The following is a 13,026-nucleotide window of genomic DNA, read 5'->3' on the forward strand; positions in this document are numbered from 1 at the left end:
AAAGGAGATATGATAATTCATGAGCTGAAGCGAAAAAGAAACAGACCTTTAGGAATTTAGTGATTTCTCCTACACATTTCAACCGACACCATTCAAACTGCTCTTCACGCGAAGCTCTTTCTTCGCTATATCAAGTGAACTGGGCTCTTAGGGCCATAAATATTAGAGACAAAAATGGGAGACTGAACCGTGGGGCAAGCCTTAGTGTTTCAAAATTGGAACGTGACGACATGTTTAATGACGTCATGGTATAGACGAAACAGTCTATGCCCCGGACTACACCAACGGACATCTGTCTTTTACAAAACATTATGAACCACTAGGAAACCATTTCACATTTCTTCGTTGTAAAAGATCATTCATCTTGTATTGTTTGTAACAAACTTTCATGTTTACGTCTGTACGTCACAAATCGATAAGAGTAACAGGTAAAACTTGAACGGAACACGTTTTAAGACACACAAACAAGGCTCGGAAAATGAGAAATCTTCTCAAGGACGGTCTAATCAATTCAATGCTGGATTTATTTCGACACTGAATTGAAAATTGCTTTAGTTGAACATGCTCGCCGGCAACAAGTTCACTTAACGCAGATTAGGAAGAGAACAAGTGACTATTGACAGAGCTGTCGAAGTTAAGATTTTCATGCCCTTCGCGTTAGACGAATTGGATTTTCTTATTTTTCTCTCGCTGAGATGTAAGTCTATGGACCGATTTCCACACCAAATTAAGATTATTAACTTTTTTACTAATTTAATTTATCTAAATATAATATACTCCTTGTTCCTTTTACTCGCTTCGAACACTCTACAACAGGGGAGTTGTGTAATGACATTTATCTTTATCCTGTTTAACCCCTGAGAACTTCGTAATTCGCGATGATCAAGTTAAAGAATTCAATTTTATGATAACCTGCATTTGGAATCTGTCAGAGTCATTTTTAATCAACCACTTTTCGAAATTTTGCTACTTTACAGAGAAAGCTTCGTAATGAAAGGTCAGGCAAACTTGCGACAGAGCAACTCGCAACGGAACTGACTAAATTATCGCCTTCCTGTTCAAGAACTTGTAAGAAACATTTAATAAATAACAAGAAAGGGGAACGTAAAAGTAAAGTTAAAGAGAGTTTGAGAAATTAAGAACGCACGAAAACTTAAAAATACATTGTCATAACGTTTTTTCATCGAAATTCCATAGAAAAGTAATGTATGAAGCGCCTTACTATCAAGTATCGTACCGAAGCAATTGACCGGAGCAATTGACCAAAGCAATTGCCACAGCCAATCAGTTCAAAGCCTAACATTGAAGGTAACCAATGAGAACTCAAAGTAATCAAACCTCAACGCCATCAAGTGCGGGAAAATGCTGGTGACTAAAAGTTGGTTTTGAATTTGATTTGTTCAGAAAGTGGGGCGAGTTTTCAAGACCAATCACACAGCACTTCCGGATTATCTTAAACGCTTTCAAGAAAAATAATCGGGATTGTCGCCTGACCTTGACCTAGCCTCCTTAAGCTTTGATTGTTTCCAGATCACCAAGAAAATTGAATGCGACGAGCTCCAGTATTAAATTTTCTTTAATGAATTTTCTTATTTTAACATCAATATTTTCGTACAATGAACTTGCAACGATAACCATTAATTTTTGTGGAATTGCTTGTGTAAAGGTATATTCTCTGTTATAACCATTCGTCCATGTAAAAAAGAATTCTTGTCTCTATTTCTCGAAATTAAAATTACTTTCATGCAGCCTCTAGTAGCCTTTTGCATACTTTCATTCAATGAAGAAGTACGCATTATTGCATGCTGGCAGCCGTTTCCTTGACAACTGCAACAATCGCGCGCCCGCTGCCTGTAGTTTTTCGTGTGCCCGTCTTCACCGACTGAGAACCTGGAACAGCCTTCTCGTCGTGTCCTAAAATCTGTCACTCGCGCGTAATCGCGCGCGGAATATCTATTTGATTTTCTTGAGGACTTTGTAACATTTCTTGCAAACAGGAACACGATTATCTGAATAATGTCCAGGAAGGGAACACTGTTTATCGATGCACCTCTTACAAAAAACTTCTCCACAATTCCAACAGTGATACTATGAAGAAAAGATTTCATCGTTAGAATTGCAAAAGTGAGTGAACAGAAACTATAATCAGAGCTTAATTCTTGCATCTAATACCTCATTCACACCAAAACTTGACGTGTTTTAACGCTGCTTTGATAAACACGATTTAAATTATTTTCCTTCATAGAAGCTGCTTAGCCCATTTTTTTCGACTTCAAATTACGCACTTTGAAAAAAAGGTTAGTGACCTCTTGAAACCTATGGAAAATTCAGTTTTTCAGTTTTTCAGTTCCCTGTTTCTGATATTCATTCAGTTGAACACATTTCAACTAAACATGTTTTCCTGGTGTGAATGGGGTAAAAGTTTTCAAGTTTTTCTTTAACAAAGCAATTCATTTCGTCAATGGCAATTAAAAACCTCGAAAAATGTAGGAAAACTTTTAAGCATGACATGAGCGACATGGCTCTTTCACATCTCTTTCAAGATGTGATACTTTTTTTCCGACTTGACAAATTAAGAACGCTTCCCGCGTTAGTATCGTAAAACCAAAACCAAAACCAAAATATTCTTAACGGCCAATCAGAGCGAAGGTAAACATCACGAGCCACTGAGAACTCTAAGTTAAAAAAAGCCACCTGAAGCACGGAAAATGCGATCGGCCAAGTCGCAATTGGTAACTGATAGGTTGAGAAAATGAGCAAGAAAAGTAAAAACTAATGCAATCCAGCACTGCTTTCGACACTCAACTGACATTGCAATAATTGCAAGGTAACACAACTCACCTTCCGACTAAGAGAATCAATCGGAGACGAGCAGGTGGAACATTGGAAGACATCTCTAACTGATTTCCACTCCAAAGCAAACGGCGGAGCAGACTGAAGAAGATCATTTACTGTTAATCCCTGACGTTTTAAACTTTTCTGCAGCTGATCCGGCACCAGGCCCCCACTCCCACTTTCCTGACTTGCGCTGCTTGCCTCGCCCGCAGACAAAAAGGGTAAGGAAGATGAGTCATTCACGTGACTGTTTAGTAATGAATTGTTCTTCAGTGTTGTCTTGAGGTCCATACTATTCACTGAATTCTCAAGAGACGCTAGTTCCTGTGACGAATCACTAGGCGATTCACGTTGAGTACTGAGACATTTCATTTCAAGTGAATCCATCATTTCGGTGTTGTTTTCAGAGTCACTCGTAGGATTGGCCAGTGTTTTCATCATTTCGACCCGCTGTTGAGGCGAAGACAAACATCTTTATGTACAACAAACTTCACTGCAGTAGACTACGAGCAGTCCCTCTTTTTCGGCGCGCGGAACTCTGGGAGTGAGGCAGATTTCAAAAGCGAATTCTCGGAAACGGCGATGAACAATCCTGCAGCTCATCAGTCATGATTTTTCTGGAGCGTTAACGAGCCTTTACAGGCCTCACCGCTTGTTGACATTTCCGGCCGATAGTCAATCATATTGGTGCGTTGTGAGCGCAACACAGCGGTTAACTCTCTCACTTAGTCTTTACTTCTTGTGCTCAACTCCCACTGTTCCGCGCGACGCGCGGCGAGCTAACCACACTTTTTTTGTAGTTTATTTTTTCGGAATGATGGAACAGACTTAGCTGAAAAGAAAGGACTGCTCGTAGTCAGTCGACACTACAATTGAGCCCCCCGATAATCAATCACCTTGGGGAGATTGGAAAGTAGTCACCCAGATATCTTCGCGTTTTTTTCCCTTTTTTCAAGATTCGCTCCATCTCTCTCTAGAATCTTTCCGAATAAATGTTTTCCTCCTTCACAGCCCGAGTGTGAACGCTATTTTGGAAAATGGTGACGATATCACAAGTCACAAAGCGCGTCTACTACCTTCCCCTCCCATACCCAAAAGACGATCGACATTTCATCCGCAATGCGTACGGCTTGATGCCTAATTCGGATCTGTAACTCAGCTCACAGACTATACTTACAGACGAGAGAAATTTTATGTGATCTTGTAGTGAATCGTTATGATCTATGATACTGCTGAGTGCATCCATGACTGTCTCACGTGGGTGAACGTCGTTCTCATGTCGATTATACATCGACCGCCAAAACCTATCGAAGATAACAAAAACATTAAAAGGTAGAGCCACAAAAAAATTGGTTCACATTGTCACGAATGGTTACGCACGGTCAAGCTTTGCTTATGCTTTGCCATTCTGCGGATGCTCATTTTACAGTTTTGACCAGCTCGAAAGCTTGGGGCGAGGTTGACAAACATGAACAGGTAAAGTCACGCAAATTTCGTTCGTTCTGTCACACAGAGCCACGCTTTGTTTTAAAAATGACTATCTATTTTATCGCCAATTTTCGGCGATTCTGGCTCACTTGAGGACGTGAGGCCAAGTAAAGACCATAGTCGAAAAACATTAAAAGGGAAGGTCACGTAAGTTTGGTTCATTCTGTCACGCACACTTACTATTGAATTCTACCACTAATTGTGTACATTTCTAGCTTACTTGAGAGCTTGAGGCGAAGTAGATGGCCAAAGTAACTCGTTTTTGCCTCCCATGTATAATGGATTGGCATAATCACTGATATTTTGCCACATGTAGCCCCATAATGAATACGTCTTCTCGGGTAAACTGCAAAGAAACATTAAGAGGTAGCTCAACATTGCTGCAAACCCTCTGGTCTCATCATTCAAACAAAGTTTAGCCATCGTTTAACAAAACCGCGTCCTAAACACTCCTCAATTTATCTGAACCCGGTTCATTAATTTTTGTAAGCAGTGTCAAGAGGGCCGAAAGCTAAAAGTGGAAGGATATTTATTTAATAAATCAACCCCTACATGAGAGAAACCCTGAAGCCCACTGACTGCGTAAAACCGCGGTTTGGGTTAGACTTCGAGTAAACAACCTGCACTACGACTTCAAGACTAAGAGAAGCTGTAGTCTTAGTGTTGGCGTGTTGCTCTTCGAGATTCAGCTTCCCCCGTCTCTCCCTTGATAGTAGATAGACGAGTGGCCCTCACAAAAAGATTTCGAAAGGAGAAGCCTAGTTCTTTCGGCCGAGGTCAAGACATTTTTCCCAAAGTACCCAATGCCTCTCTCCACTGAAGAGTATGTATGGCTAACGTAGAACTTGTCAAAAAAAACTCACAAAATGCTGAGTGGAAACGTAGCATCCACAGAGGGGGGAAGAGGAACATTATTTCTGGACGCTATATGATGAGACCGGGAAAGGCTCCAGCGGTATAAACGACTCAGCTCATGCGCATGGTGAGCCATACAAAAAGGCTTTTCAACAGGAATTGCAGCAAAAAAAGCAAACGACAAAATGATGTGGTGACTCAACTCGGAATATATAAATTTTTTTACTCTTGCTTCACATTGCTTCATATTGCTTCATATTACCACTGTTAAAAAATAAAAGAAATTTGTACAGTGCTTTCTACAACAAAATTCTTTAGTACATGGGATTTGTCAGGCCATAAAGAAATTTCCATTAGAAGGTAATCAAGGAAGCTATCAGGCAACTTTACGTAGGAGCGTAAATTATGTCCGGCACTACACGACCTACCTGTGTTCTTTGCGCTCCCGCTCACAATTGCCAAGAAATGTCCCAAACTGCAAATATTAGATGAACAGTTAGTAGACAGTAGTTTGGGGAAAAAAAAAAAAAAAGACAACTAATGCAGTAGAGTCCCTTTCTTCTAAATTCAGTCAGATCAAATACTTTGAATCTCAGTGGCTTGGGGCACAAAAAATCCAGCCCTAGCTTAAAAAAGCTACCTTCAAGTTGAAAAGAGAAGTCTGGGAGTTTTATTTTAGCCCATTTTTGTGGTTCATTTAACAAGTTAAATACATATTTTTTCCAGAGTTTGAACTCTTGCCTATTTTTTCGTAAATTAATTTTTGACACTGTTCCTCTTCCTCAGTCAGTATGTTCCTCCCCGATCTAAGTTAGATGGGTATGTGCTGCCACAGAGATGTGCTTTTATACTGTTTTGGCTTTGAGAAGCGGTATGGGATTTAACCATTATTGTCTTCAATTGGGTTTGGTTTTCAGGAAACTCTAAGAGCGTATTAATGCATTTAACTAACTTCAAAACTCCAAAGGAACATAAGAGAAAGAAAAGTAACAAAAATTACTCAAAAGGAAAAGAGTTTCGGGTGAATTTTAGACAACGAGAGGTCCCTCCTTTTTGGCGACGTCCGTTACGCGAATCAAAAAACTTAGCAAAAACAGAAAATTATTGATGTTAGAATGCCGCACGCAACTGTGGGAGTGAGGCGCACGAGAAATAGTGTAAAATCCCCTTCAGAGCGCTGAAATCAATATTTCTTCTCTGATTGTTGTATAACTCGCACGACGGGCCATGCTGATAGGGAGGGACAATTCGTAGTCCAGGTGAATCTTGACCAATTTTTTATTTCGGAAATAATGCGAGGTCTGAAACAGGTATGGAGTATAGAGGGCAGGTCTGAAAAAGGGGTGTAAAGCTCAGTATGTTTTAGTCTGAAATAGAGTCAGAAATTGGAGAACTGGGCGGTATTATCCAGCCAGGATCTCGAAGAAGTAAACTCCCCCCGCCCTCACCGATTTCTTACAGGTTGCACAGGAACTGAGAGTGTTATCTTTGAACTTAGACGTCTCTGAATATTAAATGTTTTACAAATAAAGTAAGGAATTTGATTTTTTTATACCTGGCAAGAATACAGGTGATCGTGAATAGTTAAAAGGAATCTTTCGTTAAACTGGAAGGCAAACGGAAATTGTTCCTGCAATTGCCACACTCCTTCCAGGAACTGGAGAAACACCGGTGATGTCTCCTTAATATCTGATTGAAGAAAGCCACATCTGAAAAGAGAAGGATGAATGATAGGAATATGATGTATTCCGATCGAGTGTCATGAAAATAAAATTTGAGGCGCTAAATCAGGGGAACGAAAAACAAGGTATGGAGCCAATGAGAACTCCAAGTAAACATATGTAAACAGCGTAAGTAAGTAACCGATGGAAATTGTTCTTACCTCTCTGTGAACTTGTGCCCAAATGCAAGCCATTCTTTCTCAATTAACACCTGTATTTGCCATAAACAATAGACACATTTTATTGTAGCTTTTAAAGAGTTACAGCGCAAACGGCCACTTTTTTAATCGTTAGTCACGAACAGAGTCAGAGGTTGAATGAGAAGCACAGGGTAACACAATCTATGGAACTGAAATCAAACCAAAAGAATTGGAAGCAAATAATTGTGTTATTTATCAATGTGAACGTCACTTATGACCTGTTTGCTGGATAATGTATGGATGTTAGAGAGAGAAGTTACAACGTTAATCACCTCTGAGAGTTTAACCCTTTACACCCTAACATCAGTCTGCATATTCTCCACACTGTTCTTTATACATTTCCTAAGGTGCTGATAAGGAGAATTTGTCTAACAATCAAAAGCTTCCATAATCGATGATCAACTCCTTTATTCCCCTGACCTCAATGTTTGATTCAGGGGTGATATGGTCAGGAGAATTTAGATGCCAGTCATTCTTAGGGGTTAAGAGTGAAACATGTACCTGAAATCCATGCATTGTCCTGTAGTAGGGATCCAAAATGATACTTGCTAAAGAACAAGTCTGGGCAGTCCTGTCCCATCCATCACTGCAGTGAACAACAACACTGACCTTCTCCTCTACAACAGCCTGAAATTAAACACATTTTTCAGTAACTTGGACAAGAGCCATATGGCAAAAGGTGGAGTCAATCGCCAAGGTACAAAAATCTTCGTGGAAACAAAAAGGTGCAGAACAATACCTTTGCTATAAATACTGAAGTATCCAACACAGCTTTGATGTGTTTCATCCATCCACAGTTGTCCAGTCCATTGGCTAAAGCTTTAGCTGTTAAGTCAGGTGTCTCACAGACCACTAGAGATGATAAATTGTTCATGGACATTAACTTTGGTATTGAGTTTATTCCAAATGCTACTGCCATCTGTGATTTTTGTCAAAAAATGACCCTCTATCTGGACTTTCTCTACAAATCCCTGACCTGCCTTGTGTAACAATTGCACCTCTTAATGAAAAAAAGAAGTAGAAACTGGGTCACAGGATAAACAGCGTTGGGAAGGGCTTGCCTAATAGTTGACTAAAAATTATCCGCTGAAAAAATTGAAGAAAATTAGCCTAGTGGTTGACCAAACATTCCTTTATTAAAAGCCTCTGCCACTCTCCTTACCCAGCCCCCCCCTTCTTCCACCATCTCCCTCCCACCCCTCCCCAACCAGCTGCATTTTTTGAACCCAGTTCCCTCTTGGCCCTTCCAACCCCAGCCTCTCTGGCTAACAAACAGAAGATGATTTCAAGCTCTAGCAGACTTCTTACATTCTGTACTTACACTCAATCATTTTCTGCAGACTTTGTCTCATAACATGGATATTTTCAATTCCCACAAACTGAAACTTGACATTCTCATAAAAATCAGTACTTTCATATCCTTTCCCAGCTGCTTTATTTGCCATAGCATTAATCTGCAAAGACAGTAAAGGTGAGTCATTTGACCAGCATTGATGATGATGATGATGACGCATTTATGTCACACATTCCATGTGATTATACTCCACTGTGTTTTACTGCACTTTTCTGGGGACTTTAAAAAAATTGTCATACCTTTGGTCTTGTGTCCACAATGTACACATATTTAGCATCAGGTGTTGCTTTTGAGATGGCTTGAATTAGATTTTCATCCTCCTGACATCTGGAGTTAAACCCTGATAGAGGTTGACTACAGCGGCAGATTGCTGCCTAAACAAAAAAGAAACAATTTTGTTCAAAAGACAATTTATAGGCATTAATTTATGCTAGCAAAACTTGTCATTTCCTACTGAAAATGAAAAGCTTTACAAAGAGCTTAAAAAGATTTACTTGCCACAAAGACTATGGAAAGTGTATCAGCTTAACCTCTACCTTTGTATTCCTGTACAGGTAAGATAAAGCTGGAAGTCTGCCTCGACTGCGGAACCTTGAGCTACCAATGAGAACTGAGTTGGAGGCAGCGGAGGGCAGATATAGAACACTTGGATACGTATCACAGACCTGTATTAAAAAAGAATCGGTGACTTATGAGCGAGAGAGTTTAAAACAGTGATTAGTATAGGAAATAACATGATTTCAAGTGCAATTTGGTGTTATAAGCACAAGTAAATTTACATGTGCTTATCACACCAAATTGCAAAAGAAAGTCAAGCCTGACAAAATTTTGAAAGTATGCCTGCACTATTTGTAATTTGCTCTTTTGTTACAACTTTACACTCGTGTTACATGAGAACGCACTCATTTTCAGCCAATCAGAAGTGTGTAATTTTTTATGCACATTATTAACAGAGGAAAAAAACTATAATAATTCTGGTTACAGAGGGGATACTTGAGAGAGAGGGGTTACTAAGAGAGACCTGACTGTCTACAGCTAATTCAATAACTAAAATCAAAATGAAGTTATGTACTTAGTCTTACTTTGTAGTCTTTATTTATGTGGCTACAACACCATTCATTGTTTGGCAGTCCCATACGTGCATATTCTGACTTGATATCAAATAAGGCCCAACCAGCAGACCGCGTCAGCTGCTCACTTTGTGGATTGTAAGAGAAGGCATACAAGTCCTCAAGTTTCTCTGTAATGAAGAGAAATTGAAACAACATTATTCACTAGATCTTTCAATCCCTTTCAGGACTTTGCTGCTCACCCAGTCTATTTTTTTACTGCCATCAAAGTCTAAAACAAAAATAGCTTTAAAGCTCACTAAGAAGTAGCCTACTCTGAACATTTTTTCCATCTTACAGGAGTTGGCATTTTGACAAGTAACACTACTGCTATGGTACCCTGTTATATAAAGAAATCTTATCATTACCTTCATATTTTTTGTTGGCAATGCATAAAAGTATTGTAAACAATGTGACCTTCCTAGAGCCATAATAAAACATGTTACCAAACAATTTTAAATTTTAGTAACCCAGTACTGAATTTATTTGCTACTCTCCACTCTGCGACTGGTTATTAAAATAATAATAATAATAATAATAATAATAATAATAACAATAATAATAATAATAATTATTAATTACTTTATTAATCAAAGTACCACAGTTTCTTAAGAAGATTACTCCCCTTAAAACCAATTCAGACTTAAATAAAGGGGGTAAAGATTTTATCAACTAAGTTGATAATGTAAATTGGCCACCGTAAAGAATTTCTAAAGTAGACGTTGGAAACATCAGCTCTAAAACTCTTTATTGTGGCCAATTTACATTACCAACTCAGTTGATAAAACCAAATTATCTGGTTCAAACCTAGTCACCTGAAATTTCTAGCAAATCAGGTTGTTTAAATATTTCCATTTCAATTTCTGATTGGCTTTTTCTAGTAAATATTCCTTTGTTCTGATTGGCCATTCAATTTACTGTTAGTTTCCTCAAATTAAATTTTTCTCAAATTAAAACTTCTTTATTGTGTTTGAGTTTTTTACCATACTTTACCTGGTTTAGATAGTTGTAACAATGAAGTGTAAATTTCCTGGCCATCTCTGTCTCTTGAAACTACAAATGTCACAATCAAGAATGTCTTGCAGCGAATCTTCAAAGGTGATCCTGCTGCTGTGAGGGGAAGCTTCTCCACTGATGCAATGTGGGAATGTAGAATCTATAAAAATAAAATGCATTTGAGAATACATGTATATGACCACAATTAAATGTAACAAATTATATTTTAATACAGATGATAAATTATGTAATTCAAGAAATTATCCTTACAGGAAACCTTTAACTCTTTAACTCCCACAAGTGATTAACATGAAACTTTGCCTTATAATATCCATACATTATTCAGCAAACAGGTAATGAGAATGTTCAAACTTATCAGGTAGAAGCTGCTATCTTGATCTAGCACCAAGTTCTCGTAACTAATTTACAAGGAAATGTGTAGCAGTTAGAGAGGAGAATTATCAATCAGATCTTGGGAGTTGAAGAGTTAAATAATGAAATTGAAGAAATTGAGCCTGAAAGCCACATAGCTAACAAATACAAACAGGATTTAAAGTAAATTTTAACACAATCACATCATTCTAAGGCAGGTATGTTAAAAACTGAAGGAAGCATTCTTTTGCTTGGCACATTAAATATTACTTATAACTGGAAATGCCATATGATTGAAAGTCTTTTAGTTTGTTTGTTTTGAGAAGAGCTGGTGAGCAAGGAGGGAAGGGGGGAGGGGATGAAGGGTTTGTAAAAAAGTTAATTTTTACATTCCCTTTTCCAATGTGCCAAGTTCTAACTTACCCATGTTTCTTTGGAGCAATCTGGATCAACAAATATTAGATGAGTAGCTGTAAGGTATAAATTACCCACTGCAACCTTCCTTTTTCCATTCTTTGTCATTAAACGGACATTTTCAATCTATGTATCAGGAAAAGAGTAACAAATTCTTACAATAGTTCAACAGCATGAAAACCAGCCTCTGAAGGTTTGCTTATGGTAAGAAAAGAACAATTTAACCTACATAAAAGCTGCCAATGGCCTAATATAAACACTGCAGATTTTAAGAACACATTTGTAAATAGATTTATTTATAAATACAACCTTTTATGATATTTTATGCCAGATATATTGTATCTAGTTTGATCTTTTTATTCTTTTTCTTGTATTTTAATTTTTGGCTGAACCTTGAATCATTTTATCCTGTAACATTAGATATGTATTTTTATCTAATGAGCAATAAAGACATTTATTATTATTCTTAGATGAGAAAAACAGGTTTCAAATCATTCATTGCTGTTTTCATCACAACATTATTGAAGAGAAGATTTCCCATAGGGGTGCTTTGTTGTGGAACAGTCTTTTCCATGAACTCAGATCAACATTTTTTTTAAATTGAATTTAAAAGTATTATGTGGCATTATAGCTTTTGAATGAAACACAGCATCCTCAAAAAGCAGCTGGAATTAATCAGTTTTATTCATATCATATTGCATTAATTATTAGTTTGCTTAGCTAGGCAGAATTTGATATTCCATACTCTTAGATTGTGCTGAAGGATTTTACTGTGCAGAAATAAAGTTATCTATCTACATAAAACCCAATTTATGAAAAACTCAGTAAGATTTCTCCACAACCCTATACCATTGTAAAACACAGTCTTGTTATGCCAAAGACAATCTGTTGTTTTTTCCATTGTCTTCTTCATCCAAGAACTGCAGTCACAATGAAGTATAGGGCTATAGAGAAATCTCACCAAAAACTCTAATAGGGAGCTCTATTTCTGGTTCTTGCAGCTGCCTACTTATAGTCTCGTCCACTGTTATTTATCTTGTATTAATTATTGTTCAATTAACGTCTATTTCTGAAGGAAGGATGATACAATAGAAGATGTATCTCAGGAAACTCTAATTTTGTTTCAGTATGTAGTAGATCAAGGAGCCAAAAAAAGGCATTCTGATGTCTTAACGGTTAAAAAAAGCAACTTACGCTTCACCAGAATGTTATCCAATATCAGTGTCTGAGTAATATGCAGACAAAATTTAGATGTATTCATGTGAAACAAGTTGCGTGAGGAGGAAAAATAAGAAAATCAACGAGAACTTGTCAATCTTCGGCTTGATTTCTTCCAATCTCTCGAAATTAAATCAGGCTAAAAACACTTTTCCAGTATTTTCCAAAACTTTTAGAAAAAAGTATTCTTCTTTGGATGGATAAAATGGGCTGAAGGCTGCATAAATGCCGGTCATGTGATCGATGCCGAAATTGGATCTATTTCTAAGTGTGGACGTCACCTTAATTTACCTTTGGTGTCTTTATTAGATCCATCCCCGATACGAAGAATTTCTCCTTTAATCGTATTCCTCGGATCTTTTAGGAAATTTATATTTCTACCTAAATTTCCAGAGTTCCAATCGCTTCAGTTACCCAACCTCCGCCGGCCGCCATGTTGAATGGTACAGCTGCAATCCCGTGAT

General features: G+C 37.8%; 1 protein-coding gene across 1 annotated transcript; it reads right to left on the reverse strand.

Moving 5' to 3' along the window:
• Positions 1-1,558: 1,558 nt before the first annotated feature.
• LOC113678096 (phosphatidylinositol-3,5-bisphosphate 3-phosphatase MTMR6) lies at positions 1,559-13,004 on the reverse strand. Its single transcript, XM_027194964.2, has 16 exons — positions 12,854-13,004; positions 11,354-11,470; positions 10,556-10,718; positions 9,536-9,693; positions 8,990-9,118; positions 8,693-8,827; positions 8,421-8,553; positions 7,839-7,951; positions 7,601-7,726; positions 7,061-7,110; positions 6,734-6,887; positions 5,607-5,653; positions 4,544-4,669; positions 4,013-4,139; positions 2,842-3,285; positions 1,559-2,088 (listed from the first exon to the last, which is right to left on the reverse strand). Exons 1-16 carry the CDS (start codon positions 12,875-12,877, stop codon positions 1,954-1,956), a joined length of 2,181 nt encoding a protein of 726 aa, XP_027050765.1. The 5' UTR covers positions 12,878-13,004; the 3' UTR covers positions 1,559-1,953.
• Between the last annotated feature and the right edge of the window lie 22 nt (positions 13,005-13,026).

The sequence above is a fragment of the Pocillopora damicornis genome, chromosome 13 (assembly GCF_964200805.1).
Source record: "Pocillopora damicornis chromosome 13, jaPocDami1.2, whole genome shotgun sequence".
In the NCBI taxonomy this organism is placed as follows: Eukaryota; Metazoa; Cnidaria; class Anthozoa; order Scleractinia; family Pocilloporidae; genus Pocillopora; species Pocillopora damicornis.

Excerpts from the sequence above, each read along its gene's own strand:
- LOC113678096 (XM_027194964.2), bottom strand. The coding sequence starts at position 12,877 with ATGGATCTAATAAAGACACCAAAG. Across the intron at positions 10,719-11,353 it reads ATTGCTCCAAAGAAACATGG|ATTCTACATTCCCACATTGC; the intron begins GTAAGTTAGAAC and ends TTATTTTTATAG. Across the intron at positions 7,952-8,420 it reads TCTGCAGAAAATGATTGAGT|TGGTCTGTGAGACACCTGAC; the intron begins GTAAGTACAGAA and ends TATCATCTCTAG.